Source organism: Cervus canadensis, chromosome 28, assembly GCF_019320065.1.
Source record: "Cervus canadensis isolate Bull #8, Minnesota chromosome 28, ASM1932006v1, whole genome shotgun sequence".
In the NCBI taxonomy this organism is placed as follows: domain Eukaryota; kingdom Metazoa; phylum Chordata; class Mammalia; order Artiodactyla; family Cervidae; genus Cervus; species Cervus canadensis.
This window is the reverse complement of record NC_057413.1, coordinates 19,742,228-19,759,008: the sequence shown is the minus strand read 5'-3', so window position 1 is coordinate 19,759,008 and position 16,781 is coordinate 19,742,228. Positions and strand designations below refer to the sequence as shown.

General features: G+C 42.9%; 2 protein-coding genes and 1 non-coding gene across 10 annotated transcripts in view; all 3 read right to left on the bottom strand.

Moving 5' to 3' along the window:
• Positions 1-16,781, bottom strand: part of LOC122429593 (BOLA class I histocompatibility antigen, alpha chain BL3-7-like) — a 425,948-nt gene that overhangs the window by 235,610 nt on the left and 173,557 nt on the right. The gene's annotated exons all lie outside the window — the stretch shown is intronic.
• LOC122429607 (40S ribosomal protein SA-like) lies at positions 1,910-2,439 on the bottom strand. The gene has a single exon (XM_043450079.1). It carries the CDS (start codon positions 2,342-2,344, stop codon positions 1,976-1,978), a length of 369 nt encoding a protein of 122 aa, XP_043306014.1. The 5' UTR covers positions 2,345-2,439; the 3' UTR covers positions 1,910-1,975.
• On the bottom strand, positions 2,516-2,665 carry LOC122430204. The gene has a single exon (XR_006266283.1). It is a non-coding gene; the product is annotated as a small nucleolar RNA SNORA62/SNORA6 family (small nucleolar RNA).

Sequence of the window (16,781 nt, the reverse complement as noted above, 5' to 3'; positions counted from 1 at the left end):
CGGGTGCCCCCTCCAAAAAAAAAAAAAAAAAACCATCTAACCAGGGTGAAGTCAAGTGGGCCTCAGGAAGCATCACTACAAACAAAACTAGTGGAGGAGATGGAATTCCAGCTGAGCTATTTCAAATCTTAAAAGATGATGCCGCTAAAGTGCTGCACTGGATATGCTGGCAAATTTGGAAAACTCAGCAGTGGCCACAGGACTGAAAAAAGTCCGTTTCATTCCAATCCCAAAGGAGGGCAATGCCAAAGAATCTTCAAACTACTGCAAAATTGCACTCATTTCACACACTGTCAAGATTATGCTCAAAATTCTCCAAGCTAGGCTTCAACAGTATGTGAACCAAGAACTTCCAGATGTTCCAGCTGGATTTAGAAAAGGCAGAGGAATCAGAGATCAAATTGCCAATATCCGCTGGATCATAGAAAAAGCAAAAGAGTTCAAGAAAAACATCTGCTTCATTGACTACACTAAACCCTTTGACTGTGTAGATCACAACAAACTGTGAAATATTCTTCAAGAGATGGGCATATCAGACCACCTGACCTGCCTCCTGCAAAACCTATATGCAGGTGAGGAAGCAACAGTTAGAACTGGACATGGAACAACAGACTAGTTCCAAATTGGGAAAGGAGTATGTCAAGGCTGTATATTGTCACCCTGCACTTTAAACTTATATGCCAGAGTAATCATGACCGTATCTACGCACAACGGCCATCTGGCATCTGTACTGTCGGGACGAAAGTGCGCACACGGCCGGAAGAAAGCAACAAGCTGGAATCAAGACTGCCTAGGAAAACTGATCAATAACCTCGATATGCAGATGACACCAACCCTTATGGCAAGAAATCGAAGATTCAAAAGCCTCTTGAGGAAAGGTAAAAAAGGAGAAGTGAAAAAGTTGGCTTAAAGCTCAACATTCAGAAAACTAAAGATCATGGCATCTGGTCCATTCACTTCATGGTAAATAGATGGGAAAATAATGGAAACAGTAAGAGATTTTATTTGGGGGGGGTGGGAGAGGGGCTCCAAAATCACTGCAGATGGTGACTGCAGCAATGACATTAAAAGACACTTGCTTCTTGGAAGAGAAGTTATGGCCAACCTAAACAGCATATTAAAAAGCATAGACATTACTTTGGCCCAAAACAAAGGTCCATCTAGTCAAAGCTATGGAGAAGGCAAATGCAGAACCACTCCAGTACTCCTTGCCTGGAAGAATCCCATGGACGGAGGTGCCTGGTAGGTCTTCAGCCATGGGGTCATCTAAAGAGTTGGACAACGACTGAAAGTGACTTAGCAGCAGCAGCAGCAGTGCAAAGCTAATGGCTTTTCCAGTAGTTCATGTATGATGTGAGAGTTGGAACTGTAAAGAAAAGCTGAAAGTTGATGCTTTTGAAACTGTGGTGTTGACAGGACCCCTGAGAGTCCCTGGACTACAGGAGATCAAACCAGTCATCCTAAAGGAATCAAGTCCTGAAATATTCATTGGAAGGACTGATGCGGAAACTGAAGTTCCAATTCTTTGGCGCCACCTGATGCAAAGAGCCAACTCATTAGAAAAGACCCTGATGCTGGAAAGATTGAATGCAAGGAGGAGAAGGGAAAACAGGAGATGAGATGATGGATGGCAAAAACTGGATTCAGTGGACATGACTTTTGAGCAAGCTCCTGGAGATGGTGAAGGACAGGAAAGCCTGGCGAGCTGCAGTGCATGGCGTTGCAAAGTTGAACAGGACTGAACAACTGAACAACAAAAATAATGTTAAATAAGTTCATTTCAGAAGAACAAAGAAATTTGGAAGTTTGAAGACACATTGTGAATAATTACTGTTCTCAGATGATGTTCAGACTTCTAAAGGTCCCTAAGAAGACAGTTTATTGTTGCTGTTATCACCTTTCATTTGGGTTTTTTTTTTTTTTTTTTTAGAAACGGTTTATTTTCCATTTTGGTGGAAGTCTGTTGAAGAACAGCTTACGACCACTCCGTGGTGGTTCCTACCCATTCAGTGGCCTGGGCGGTGGGAGCTGCAGACCAGTCTTCGGTGGAAGGCTGAGCACTCCAGTCTTCCGTGGGGAACTGCTGAATCGGCACGGAAGGCACCTGCACGCCCTCGGACCAGTCTGCCACCTCGGGCTGAGTGGCGGTGAACTCGGGGGCTGGAGCAGTCCACTCTCCCTGAAACTCCTCCTTGGTCACAGCCTTCTCAGCTGCTGCCTGCTCTTCTTTCTCAATCTCTTCAGGATCTCTGTAGAAGTAGAGATCCGGCATGACCTCCCATGGGTGTTCTCGGGAGATGGTGCCACGCATGCGCAGAACTTCCCGGGCGAGCATCCACCACATGAGACCCACTGAGTGCGCTCCCTTTTTAGGATCTCAGAGCAGGATACATCAACTGAGAAAACAGAAAAGTCAAGTACTGCCTGAAGAGTTAGGAATATTGAAGAGAAAAAAAGGTATTTTTTAAATGTTTTCATCTCTCCTTAAATAAGCTCTCATTCCTTAAAATCATAGTTTTGTAGCAAGTATTACTATCCAACTCCACTCATTGGGCCAGAGACCCTTGTGGTGTTAGCGAAACACTTGCCCCTCGTGTAGCACACTACCTACACTTGTGAGTCCATGGGCCAGCAGCCTCAACTCCAAGCTCTAACAATGTGCAGTCATTTGGGTTTTTTCATGTTCATTTTGTTCTATAATTCATTTTGTCTCCAGGAAAATATGCATGTGAAATGTCACAATAAGCTTTCATTTCAATAATTCCACATAAAATACTGTACAGTTAGGATAAACATGAATAAAGAGAAAGCAACAGGTCCAAAACTGTAGGAGTCTGCTTTACTTGGTCTGCGTGACTGGAAGTTTAAAGGGCAATGACTTAAGTTTGTAATGATTAAGCATTGATCATCCTCTTTCACTTCTGACCTACCACTTTGAAGCTATTATGCATTTATACTAAATGGACAGAATAATATTATCTTCTTTGACAGTTTCCTGGGAGAAATGTTTAAATCGAAACTGAACGTGTTTGTGAATACTGGTGGCAACTAGAATACCTTTAAAATGTAGACTACAAGAAACAAATTGCTCTTTCTGTCTTGAATCACAGCTAGCTTCAGTTTATAAGTAACATCACTATGAACAAAGCTAGTGGAGCTGATGGAGTTCCAGTTGAGCTATTTCAAATCCTAAAAGATGATGCTGTGAAAGTGCTGCACTCAATATGCCAGCAAATTTGGAAAACTCAGCAGTGGCCACAGGACTGGAAAGGTCAGTTTTCATTCCAGTCCCAAAGAAAGGCAATGCCAAAGAATGTTCATACTACCACACAATTGCACTCATCTCACACACTAGTAAAGTAATGCTCAAAATCCTCCAAGCCAGGCTTCAACAGTACAGGAACCGTGAACTTCCAGATATTCAAGATGGATTTAGAAAAGGCAGAGGAACCAGAGATCAAATTGTCGACATTTGTTGGTTCATCGAAAAAGCAAGAGTGTTCCAGAAAAACATCTATTTCTGCTTTATTGACTATGCGAAAGCCTTTGACTGTGTGGATCACACTAAACTATGGAAAATTCTGAAAGAGATGGGAATACCAGACTACCTGACCTGCCTCTTGAGAAACCTATATGCAGGTCAGGAAGCAACAGTTAGAACTAGACGTGGAACAACAGACTAGTTCCAAATAGGAAAAGAAATACATCAAGGCTGCATATTGTCACCCTGCTTATTTAACTTACATGCAGAGTACCTCATGAGAAATGCTGTGTTGGAAGAAGCACAAGCTGGAATCAAGATTGCCAGGAGAAATATCAATAACCTCAGATATGCAGATGACACCACCCTTATGGCAGAAAGTGAAGAAGAACTAAAGAGCCTCTTGATGAAAGTGAAAGAGGAGAGTGAAAAAGTTGGCTTAACGCTCCACATTCAGAAAACTAAGTTAATGGCATCCAGTCCCATCACTTCATGGCAAAAGATGGGGAAACAATGGAAACAGTGGCTGACTGTTTTTTTAGCCTCCAAAATCACTGCAGATGGTGATTGCAGTCATGAACTTAAAAGTGCTTACTCCTTGGAAGGAAAGTTATGACCAACCTAGACAGCATATTAAAACACAGAGACATTACTTTGTCAACAAAGGTCCCTCTAGTCGAGGCTTTGATTTTTCCAGTAGTCATGTATGGATGAGAGAGTTGGACTATAAAGAAAGCTAAGCACTGAAGAATTGATACTTTTGAACTGTGATGTTGGAGAAGACTCTTGAGCATCCCTTGGACTGCAAGGAGTTCCAGCCAGTCCATCCCAGAGCAGATCAGTTCTGGACTGATGTTGAAGGACTGATGTTGAAGCTGAATATTTTGGCTACCTGATGCGAAGAGTTGACTCATTGGAAAAGACCCTGATGCTGGGAAAGATTGAGGGCAGGAGGAGAAGGGGACAACAGAGGATGAGATGGTTGGATGGCATCACCGACTCAATGGACTTGAGTTTGAGTAAACTCCAGGAGTTGATGATGGACAGGGAGGCCTGGCGGGCTGCAGTTCATGGGGTCGCAAAGAGTCGGACACGACTGAGCAACTGAGCTGAACTGAAGAGAGGGAGAGAGTACTGGACAGAGGTGGACATACGGGGGATTGGACACAAGTTTACACATCTATGTATCACAGGGTCAATTTCTGTCTGGGGCTCACTTTCTATTTGTTAATTATAGTGGACTTCCACTAGTGTCCAAATGAGATTAAGGACAAAAAACAAGTCAATGTACTTTAAAGAAATCCTCTAACTTTGTGAAACATGTTCTGACAAGGGTAACTTGGAAAGGACGTTTGGATGGGGCTGGTTTGTCATAAGCAGCTGCACACCGCCCTCTGGTGGCCTTGTGAGAAATGGCATGAGTGCTGCAGGGCTCCTTGGCTTTGTCAGTGAAAGAGCCAACACTCACACTCGCCACCGCCACAGTCCTGCTGTCAGAGCAAACCCAGTTCTGTGAGAGTCAGTGTTTTGGCGGTGCCTTCTAGAGGAAATCACTATCTTGATTAGGACACAAGAGGCCACTTCCCTAGTGTAGTACTTCAGAGAGTGTTGACTGAGCCCCTGAGTCAGGCGCTGGGTCCCCAAGGGAGACTAGACCAGAGGTCGCTGCCTCAGGGGACCTGCAGGGAGAGGTTGGGGACGTGCTGGGTTCACTTGTCTACACCCCAGCTCTGAGTGTCTGTTGTAGAGAAGTCAGCCTATCCAAGCAGAGCAGTTTGTGGCACTTTTCTCTTTATATTAACAATAAAACAGTTTGAAAATTAGAAACCTTTCACTCAACATATCTGTGTGATTTCATCTAAATTCATATAGCTTTCCAGAATATGGGATGAATTCATATTCCTGATATCTTTTTCACTTCATTTAATGAGTAATTATTCCATCCATTGATAGCTTTAGAATGTATGGCTTTAATTAATTCAATATCAATATTCCTTATGCCACCTTGTACTTATGGGCCCTGCTTCTAAGCTCCAGTTCCAGCTTCCCCCACTGGTATCCTGTTCTTCCCTGCAAGTGGAGTCCGAATCCTATCATCTCCAGGCACCTTCCAATCTAGAATCACTCTATGAACTTCCAGAAGACGTTTTCTTCATCCTTTCTCCTGGGTGGCAGGCACTTCCCAACAGGTCTTCTGTGCTGTGGATTCAGAGTTTCTCCCAGACCAAGATGCTGCTCAGTCGAGTCTCAGGCTGCTGTTCGCACGGAGCTTGGCGTGTGGTAAAGAGTCAATAAATATTTGAAAACGAAATAAACTGGACTGAGCACTCACTGTTGCTGATAACTTTAACTGGTCTCCCCTCTTGGGAGGGGACTTCCCAGCCTCTCTGTGGTCACAGGACCATGCTGCTGCTAATGGAGCAGGAGAGGACCTGGTGTGCGTCCTTTCAGACCTGGCCCATCCCTACTCCCGCCAGGCACTTCTCCAGGTTCTCGCTCCTTCTGCTGATGGAGGCAGATGGGGATTAACATCCAAAACACCTGGGAATCTGAGAAGCAGGAGGGGCTCAACGGGCGCATGCTTGTCCCCAGCACAGGTTTGGGGGTGGACTCCAGGTGTCCTCTGGGGGTGTCTTTAGACTATTCAAAGAATAATGCTTTCACCATCGTCTTTGTGCTGCTCCCCCACAGGGAGTGTCACAGAGTTGGGGAACCATTCAGTCTCCAGCTTCCCTTTCCTCAGGGTGGGGGGCTTCCAGCAGCTCAGCAGTTACAGAAGACACTTTAAATCGTGGATTTAAGGATGATGAATTCAGGAGGGAAAAGACTTTTATTCATTTATTTTTAAAATTTGTTTTACTGAAGTATGGTCGATTTACATTGTTGTGTTAATTTGTGCTGTACCGTAGTGTGACTGAGTTATATATATATATATATATTTTTTTTTTTTCATATTCTTTTCCATTATGGTTTATGAAGAAAGATAAGAATTTTTAATATGTCAACCAGGACGTTTTAAAGAAAACTTACCTTTTTTTCCTGCAAGTAAAATTGTCGTGAAAATAATTACTAGTGAAGTTTGCTGCTGTAATCTCCATTATTGCTAAGTTTTACCTCAAAGCAAATGTCCATGTAGTGAACAGTCAAAGCATCTCAGTGACCTCAGGGGTTCCAGAGACCACACTCTGAGAACTGCGGTTCTGAATAAACCAGGTTGTCTCCCAACTGATCCCTGTCTTTCCCTCCTCTTTGTTTTGGAGATCTTCTCCTTGAACTGGACTCCCTGCCTCCTTAAACTTAGTGGAAGCCCTTCTTCTGGGCTCCTCTCCAAGAGAACTGACCCCCTAGGAACTGATACCAGAGAGTATCTTAGGTCTGAGAAAGGGCATCAGGGGACGGGTGTTTCCCCTTTGGAACTGGGGACAGCTTGTTCCTAAAGGCACTGCACACACTTACGACCTGGTTTGGTTTTGTTACACACCAGCTTGGTATGTCTTCATATCCTGGACAGAAATCTGACATAGTGTGTAAGAGAAATAATAGTGACTCTTTCACCTCCCATGGTCTAATGAATCTGATGTAGATGCATCTGACTTAGGTCCACAAAGCATGAAGGGCAGGCCTGTCCAACAGAAGGTTCTGTGATGAAGGAATTGTTCTATATCTGTGCTGTCTAGTCAGGGAGACACTGGCTACATGTGGCTATTTCAGCACCTCAAACATGACTGTTGTGATGAGTACTCTTTATTTTATTTAATGAATTAATTGTTCAAATATTTTTATTTATTTTGTTGAAGTCTAGTTGATTTACAATGTTGTGTTAGTTTCTACTGTATAGCAAAGTGACTCAGTTATACACATTTATAGGTTCTTCTTTATATCCTTTTTCATTATGATTTATTCCAGGAGGTTGAATAAGATTACCTGTGCTATCACTGTTTATCCATTCTATTATTTTTTAAAAATTATGTATTAATTTATTTACTTGGCTGTGTTGGGTCTTAGTTGCAACACACAGGATGTTCACTGCATCACGAGGGATCTTTTTCATCGTGGCATGCGGGTTCAGTTTCTCCAAGGCATGTGGGATCTTAGTGCCCTGCCCAGAGATTGAATCCTTTTGCCCTGCATTGCCAGACAGATGCTTAACCGCTGGATCACCAGGGAAGTCCCCTGTTCATCCATTCTTTTCATAATAGTTTGCATCTAACTAACCCCCAACCCCCAGGCCATCCTTCCCCCAGCCCCCTCCCTCTTGGCAACGACAAGTCTGTTCTCTGTATTTGTGAGTCTGTGTCTATTTTAATTTTATTTCATTCAAATAGCCATATATGACTAGTCACCAGCATATCAGATAGTGCGTGTCTAGAATGTCCTTAACTTTCAGCTTCTTCCTCCCAAAAGTTATCGTGTGACTCATAGATTGATGCATATTTAAATACAGTCTTTGGTAGCTCAGACGGTAAAGCATCTGCCTACAATGAAGGAGACCTGGGTTCCAGCCCTGGGTCAGGAAGATCCTCTGGAGAAGGAAATGGCAACCCACTCCAGTATTCATGCCTGGAAAACCCCATGGACCGAGGAGCCTGGTGGGCTACAGTCCATGGGGTCGCAAAGAGATGGACACGACTGAGCAACTTCACTTTCAGTTTCTATGGATATAGTGGGTTTGACTATTTAAGGTACAGCCTTAAAATGTAGCATGCACAGAAAGCTTCATTAATATGTGTTTTAGCAACTAGAATGTTAAGCAGACATTTGCAGACCATGGTATATCACCTTCAGGTTATAAGTGTTCAAAAGTGCCCATCACTGGAGCTAATTCTTGTCTCTCTTATACTGAGCTCTTGGTGTTTTCCTTAACCTGGTAAGCATAAGTAGACACAGAAGTGTTCACTCAACCCAAGAGAAAGTATTTGTTGTACACAACATCAATCAAATACCTTGTAGGACGTGTACATACTTGTAAAATTATGAAGCAGAAGATGTAACCTAAGAATGAACCACCTTAAAATTCTTTTTAAGAAACATAATTTTATTTGCTTATTTTTGGCCGTGCTGGGTCTTTCCTGCTCTGTGGGCTTTTCTCTAGTTGAGGCGAGTGGGGGCTACTCTCTAGCTGTGGCACACAGCTGCTCGTTGCAGGGATTTCTTTAACTGGAAAGAACGGGATCTACGGTATTCTGTCTGAGATGGACACACTGAAGCAACGGAACACAGCATAGCACATTCCTCTGCAGACTGGACCACGGTTTGTGGACATTTGAGGGTATTCCCAGTGTTTGGCTACTACAAATAAAGCAACTAAGAACACTCTTATATATGGTTTTCAGGGACATATATCTTCATTTTTCTTTTTTCCTTTTTTTTATCTTCATTTTTCTTGAGTAAATACCAAGGAAAATAAATTTTGGTCATAGAGTCTTTGTTGTTTTATTTTCTTTGAAGATCCATAACGTAATTTCCAAAGTAATTGTTCTATATTCCTATAGACAATGGATAAGAGTTCAGGTTATTTCCCATTTTTGCCAACATTTACAGTTATTAATCTTTTTACTTTTAGCTTTTCTGATAGGTGTGTGGTGGTACTTTAGTCGCTAAGTTGTGTCTGACTCTTGTGACCCTGTGGACTGTAGGGTGCCAGGCTCCTCTGTCCATGGGATTCTCCAGGCAAAAATACTGAAGTAGGTTGCGGTTTCCTCCTCCAGGGGATCTTCCCAATCCAGGGATGGAACTCTTGTTTCCTGTGTCTCCTGCATTGGCAGGCAGATTCTTTACCACTGAGCCACCTGGGGAATGCTATGAATGTGCTACAATTTATCTCTCTTTTTACTTTTCATTGACTTTTCCTTTGTTTTTTATCGCAGACCTGCTGCCTGCAGTGAACTTTCGTCTCCTTGGTCCCTACGTGTCACGCTAGAATATGTCTGTAGGAGTGGAATTATTGCACATCTTTACCATGAGATGCCAAACTGTTCTCCAGAGTGATTGTATGAATTTATATTTATGATCCAACTCCCCACCCCCACCCCAGGCACCCTTAAAGCTATGACATACTGTTCTAGCTTTCTTCTTACCACACTGGCTGTTCCTTCTCAATCTCCTTTGCTGGCTCCTTTTGCTGTAAATTTTGGCATGTTTAAGAGTTTTACCTGGGCTTCTTATTCTGTTCTTACTAACTTCCTAATTGCTCTAGTTCTATCCAGTCCCAGGGTTTTAAATATCATCTATACACAGATGGCTTCCATATATGTATCCCTGCATATTTCCATGGGCTTCCCAGGTGGTTCAGGGGTATAGAATCCGCCTGCCAATGCAGGAGATGCAGGAGACCAGTGTTTGATCCCTGGGTCCGGAAGATCCTCTGGAGGAGGAAAAGGTAACCCAGTCCAGTATTCTTGCCTGGAAAATTCCATGGACAGAGGAGCCCAGCCGGCTACAGTTCAAGGGGTCACAAAGAATTGGACTCAACTAAGCACACACACACACGCACACACACACACACACACACACACATATTCTCATAGTTTAAAAAATAACCATACCAAAACAGGTACATATTACAGATGGGATTGTAAACTTGTAGTGTTTTCTCAAAGGGCATATGACAATCTCTGTCCAAGTTTTTAAAACGCATACACCCAGGAGAACCACTTCCAGGAGTATATCCAAAAACATACTGGTATATCTGCAAAATGACTGTATTCAAAATTATATGTTGTCGTATTCACTTTAAAAGAAAAAATCCAGATGCCTACAAGTAAGGAACTGGTTAAGAAACACTGCATATCTAGAAATAAAGTACCTTAAGAAATTTTTTAAAAAATAAAAGGACTTTCTTGGAGATCCAGGAGTTAAGACTCTCTGCTTCCATTGCAGGGGTTATTAGTTGGATCTTTTGGTCGGGGAACTAAGATACCATTTGCCTCCTGGTGCAGCCTGAAACAAACAAACAAAAAAGAACAAAAACAAAAAATGAAGACATAGGAAGCTCTTGATATGTATCTTCATGGTATCTTGTTAAACGTAAAAAAGCACGTTGCAGGAAAGCATATATTAAGTTATATGAGGGGGAATAGAATATATTTGTATAGAATTCTGTTTGCTTGCATATGCATGAAATGTCTTTGGAGGAATAAACAAGAAATTCCTATCAGTGGTTGCCTGTTAGGGATGGGACAAGAGTGAGAGAGACTCCTAACCTTTTTGCTGCACTTGAAATTTGAACCAAATCAAAATAAAAAGTAAAAGATAATTATCTTTTCCAAAGGAGAAAAATGGAACTGAAAAAACTTAAAAATAACTTGAAGAGTTTTAACCTTCATTAAGGTTTTTTAATGTCTCAAAATTATATCATTCTCTGATAATCATTTCATAACATATGTAAGTCAAATCAGGATGCTCTATATCTTAATTGTGTACAGTACTGCTGTATGTCAATTATATCTCAATAAAACTGGGAGAAAAATAGATTAAGGTATGAAAATAGATCTATTATTCTTTGAATTATTACATAATTCCTTGAATTATTACTACCATTTTAATTGAGTGTGTTGTTTTTCTTTTAGTTGCATTTTCCTTCTTTACATATCTGTCTTTCATTCATTAAAAGATAAAATAAGGGCACGATTAATCAACAAATGAAAGTCGTTTGGTCAAGGAAATTGGCTATTTTATTGTTATTCTTTTGGCCTAGCTGTGTGACTTGTGGCATCTTAGTTCCCAGACCAGAGATGCTAACCAGCCCACAGCAGTGAAAGAGCCAAGTCTTAACCACTGGTGAAAGTGAAAGCGATAGACGCTCAATCGTGTCCGACTCTTTGCGACCCCAAGGACTGTAGCCTACCAGGCTCCTCTGTCCATAGAATCCTCCAGGTGAGAATACTGGAGTGGGTAGCCACATCTGACCCAATTATCAAACGTGAGTCTCCTGCATTGTGGGCAGATTATTTACCATCTGAATCACCAGCGAAGCCCCTTAACCACTGGACTGCCAGGCAATTCCCACTTTAAAAAATTATTATTTTTTAATAGTATTTGACAGATTTTTGATTTAAGCAGAAAAGCCCAATCTAGGAGTTTCCCAGGTGGCTCAGTGATAAAGAATCCTCCTGCCAAAGTAGGAGACCCCGGTTCAATCCCTGGGTTAGGAAGAGCCCCTGGAGGAGGAAATGGCAACCCAATCCAGTATTCTTGCTGGGAAATCCCATAGACGGAGGAACCTGGCTGCTTGGGGTCATAAAGAGTGGGTCGTGACTGAGCATGCTTGCCCAGGCTACAAAGCATTCTTTTGGTGTTTGGACCAACACTTGTAGTTTCAGCAATCTCAGGTCGCCCTCTAGCGTCCATGTCAAAGCCTCAAAAATTAGATATATCACTGGTGTGTCTCTTGTGTGCTTAGTCACTCAGTCATGTCCAACACTTTGCGACCCATGGACTGTAGCCTGCCAGGCTCCTCTGTTCATGGGGGATTCTCCAGGCAAGAATACTGGAGTGGGTTTCCATGTCCTTCTTCAGGGGATCTTCCCAACCCAGGGATCAAACCTAGGTCTGCCGCATTGCAGGCAGGCAGATTCTTTACCATTGGAGCCATCAGGGAAGCCCAAAAGGATGTGGGCTCAACCCGGATTTGAACCCAGGACCTCTCACACCCAAACCAAGACTCACACTCCTAGACCAACGAGCCTCTTTGGTGTTTCTCCTAGGACACCTGACTGAAGCCATTTGCCAACACTTTCAGGGCCCTCATTATTAGCCCATTCTGTTAACCTACAAGTTTGTCCATGTCGGTCACCTTATGTTACCCTGTCTGGATCAGAAAGTGTGATCAGAGCTCCTCTGTCATCAGAGGTGCAAACATTTGAGGTAGAGTGAGAGGAAGGCCTGGAGGTCAGTGTCCTGAGGGGTGAGGAAGGACCTGAGGGGGCAGGAGCCAGTCTGTGGAGCTGCAGCAGCCCCAGGTGATGAGTGTTGAGCTCTGCTTCCAGGGCACCCTCTCTGACCTCCACATCAGGTCCCTTCCTGGCTGTCTGCCGTTCCTGTGACCCCAAGGCAATCAAACACTGGGTCACTAGGGTAGGCGTGCGGTGCCAGGGTGGGTCAGGTGTGGTCTGGTTTATTCTACACCTCATAGTTCCCTTCTGATATTAGAAACCAAACTAGACTCACAAACCCTTGCTCTTCCTGCAAGAAAGTGGTTCTAGTATAGTTCTCAAAGTGCAGACCCAAAACAGGCTACACTGGCATCACCTGGGATGCAGTTTTCAGGACCTACCCCAGACCTACAGATGAGAACTCCAGGGGTGGGGGCCCAGGCCTTTGCATTTTAACAATCCCTCCAGCAGAATTTTCCTGTTCAAATCAAGCCCTGCCCTGCCCACTCCTCATCTGAATATTTAGTAATTGTGATTCCCAAGCAGTCAGATGTTGGGGGCATTCTTTCTTGCCAGGAAAGAAACTGGCAAAGCTCCCCAGTCAGCTTAGTCTGAGTCGTGTCCTGGCCTAGGCAAATGAATGCATGTCTTGGATTATGAGTCGTGTTCATTAGTCCTGTGTGTCCATTGGGTTCCTACTTATACTCAAAATGCAGCTCATATATGCTGTCTCTTTCATAAGGTTTTTGTAACTCCTTGCTCAAAGCTGCCAGTCTACATATATGTCCACAAGGCACCTGTGCAGGTTGCACTTACCATTTGTGTGAAAACTTCCTTACCCACATCAGCCTGAGCAAGACTGAGCCAACCTTGAGTGCCAAGAGAGTGTGGGTCCATCAGCCCCAGTTCCTCCTAAAAGTAACGGTCATCACATAGTAGATATTTAGTACATGTCTGCCAAATGAATGGTCTACAATGGAGAAGGAATTGAAACTCAAAACTATAAGCCAAGAATGACTGGCAGATTTTCCAAGTCCTTCTGTTGGAACACAGCGCTCACTGAGGTTTGCTTTTGGAATCTTCTCACCTGTCTTCCCCTTCCCAAAGCCCATCTAGTAAAACATCAACTTTCAGGACTGCCTTCCAGATCAGCCAAGTCCAAATCCCCAAATAAGTTCTGTCCTGGATCCACATGCTCAACTACAACCCTAAGGGTAATTTCACTGAATTTAGATTACCAATTGGGATGAGTCATGGGGTGGGGTGGGGGTAGGGGGATGTGGGTTGGCCTTCATATTAGGGAAGCTATCTTTGCATTTTAAAGAAAAGCATACTTGACCTGGAAGGGAGAGAAAACATAGTTTTAGTATGTGCAGGAGTCTTCAGGTGAAAACCTGCAGACACCTCTGAGAACGCTAGGACCCACACTCCATGGCTGAACGACTCACTCATCTGTCACCCAGGTGGTGCCTAGGTGGGCTTCCCAGGAAGTCCAGAGTCATCTAAGTTTCAAGGCCAACATTTTCTGGGAATCCAGGCTACACATTTAGTATAACAGGGACTCAGATTCTCAAGCTGTGAAAATGAAAGAATCCATTCTACTCTCTCAGGTGTGGTGAGATTAAAATTATTCAATAATCAGTAATCAATAATTGATGGTAACACTGATGAAAGAAATCAAAGAGGACACAAACAGATGGAGAAACATACCGTGTTCATGGATTGGAAGAATCAATATTATCAAAATGGCTATTCTACCCAAAGCAATCTATAGATTCAATGCAATATCAATGGTATTTTTCACAGAACTAGACCAAAGAATTTCACAATTTGTATGGAAATACAAAAAACCTCGAATAGCCAAAGTAATCTTGAGAAAGAAGAATGGAACTGGAGGAATCAACCTGCCTGACTTCAGACTCTACTACAAAGCCACAGTCATCAAGACAGTATGGTACTGGCACAAAGACAGAAATATAGATCAATGGAACAGAATAGAAAGCCCAGAGATAAATCCACGAACCTATGGACACCTTATCTTTGACAAAGGAGGCAAGGATATACAATGGAAAAAAGACAACCTCTTTAACAAGTGGTGCTGGGAAAACTGGTCAACCACTTGTAAAAGAATGAAACTAGAACACTTTCTAACACCATACACAAAAATAAACTCAAAATGGATTAAAGATCTAAATGTAAGACCAGAAACTATAAAACTCCTAGAGGAGAACATAGGCAAAACACTCTCCGACATAAATCACAGCAAGATCCTCTATGACCCACCTCCCAGAATATTGGAAATAAAAGCAAAACTAAACAAATGGGACCTAATGAAACTTAAAAGCTTTTGCACTACAAAGGAAACTATAAGTAAGGTGAAAAGACAGCCCTCAGATTGGGAGAAAATAATAGCAAATGAAGAAACAGACAAAGGATTAATCTCAAAAATATACAAGCAACTCCTGCAGCTCAATTCCAGAAAAATAAATGACCCAATCAAAAAATGGGCCAGAGAACTAAACAGACATTTCTCCAAAGAAGACATACAGATGGCTAACAAACACATGAAAAGATGCTCAACATCACTCATTATTAGAGAAATGCAAATCAAAACCACAATGAGGTACCATTACACGCCAGTCAGGATGGCTGCTATTCAAAAGTCTACAAGCAATAAATGCTGGAGAGGGTGTGGAGAAAAGGGAACCCTCTTACACTGTTGGTGGGAATGCAAACTAGTACAGCCGCTATGGAAAACAGTGTGGAGATTTCTTAAAAAACTGGAAATAGAACTGCCATATGACCCAGCAATCCCACTTCTGGGCATACACACTGAGGAAACCAGATCTGAAAGAGACACGTGCACCCCAATGTTCATCGCAGCACTGTTTATAATAGCCAGGACATGGAAGCAACCTAGATGCCCATCAGCAGATGAATGGATAAGGAAGCTGTGGTACATATACACCATGGAATATTACTCAGCCGTCAAAAAGAATTCATTTGAATCAGTCCTAATGAGATGGATGAAACTGGAGCCCATTATACAGAGTGAAGTAAGCCAGAAAGATAAAGAACATTACAGCATACTAACACATATATATGGAATTTAGAAAGATGGTAACGAAAACCCTATATGCAAAACAGAAAAAGAGACACAGAAATACAGAACAGACTTTTGAACTCTGTGGGAGAAGGTGAGGGTGGGATGTTTCAAAAGAACAGCATGCATACTATCTATGGTGAAACAGATCACCAGCCCAGGTGGGATGCATGAGACAAGTGCTCGGGCCTGGTGCACTGGGAAGACCCAGAGGAATCGGGTGGAGAGGGAGGGGGGAGGGGGGATCGGGATGGGGAATAGGTGTAAATCTATGGCTGATTCATATCAATGTATGACAAAACCCACTGGGAAAAAAAAAAATCTCTTTACTACCTAAAAAAAAATAATAATAATAATTGATGGTAAGATCTTATGAGTGAGTGAAAGTCTCTCAGTCATGTCCAACACTTTGGGACCCCATGGACTATAGCCCCCCAGGCTCCTCTGACCATAGAATTCTTCAGGCAAGAATACTGGAGTGGTTTGTGTCATTTCCTTCTCCAGAGGATCGTCCTGACACAGAGATCGAACCCAGGTCTCCTGCATTGTAGGCAGATTCTTTACCATCTGAGCCACCAGGGAAGCCCAATAATAGATGGCATTCTTAGTGTTGCCTTCATTGCTCAGTTGACTCCCAAATCTAAGAATGGATCAAGGATTGTGGAGGAAGAGTTCAATTCTTTCCCCTGGAGGACCATCAGTAGGGATTTCTGCCCCATGATGTCGGAGGAGAGATGTTTCAAGGTGAGTTGGGAAAGGAGACTTGAATTTTTCATTAAAACTTTATTTTGCACGTTTTAATACATCATAATAAGCATTTTATCCCATTAAAAAGTCAGGGGCTTTCTTAGTGGCTCAGTTGTAAAGAATCTGCCTGCTGATGCAGGAGACAGGGGTTTGGTCTCTAATCCAGGAAGATCCCACATGCCTTGGAGCAACTAAGCCCATTCACCACAGCTATTGAGCCTGTGCTCTAGAGCCCAGGAGCCGAGACGACTGAGCACCTGGGCCACAACCACCGAAGCCTGCTCGCCCTAGAGCCCGTGCTCCGCAATAAGGGAAGCCACCACGAGGGGGAGCCCGTGCACCACAGGGAGAGAGAAGCCCCAGCTCGCCGCAACTAGAGAACGCCCGTTGAGCAATGAAGACCCAGCACAGACAAAAATAAATGGCTAACTAACTAAGTAAATAATTATATTTAAAAAGTAAACCTTGTGCAATCACAAGCAATATATAAAAATATATAAAAGCAGAAAGATGCGAAACCATCTAATGTCTCCACGGGGAGGGACATGGTGAGCTCTTTGGCAGATTGTCACTTCTT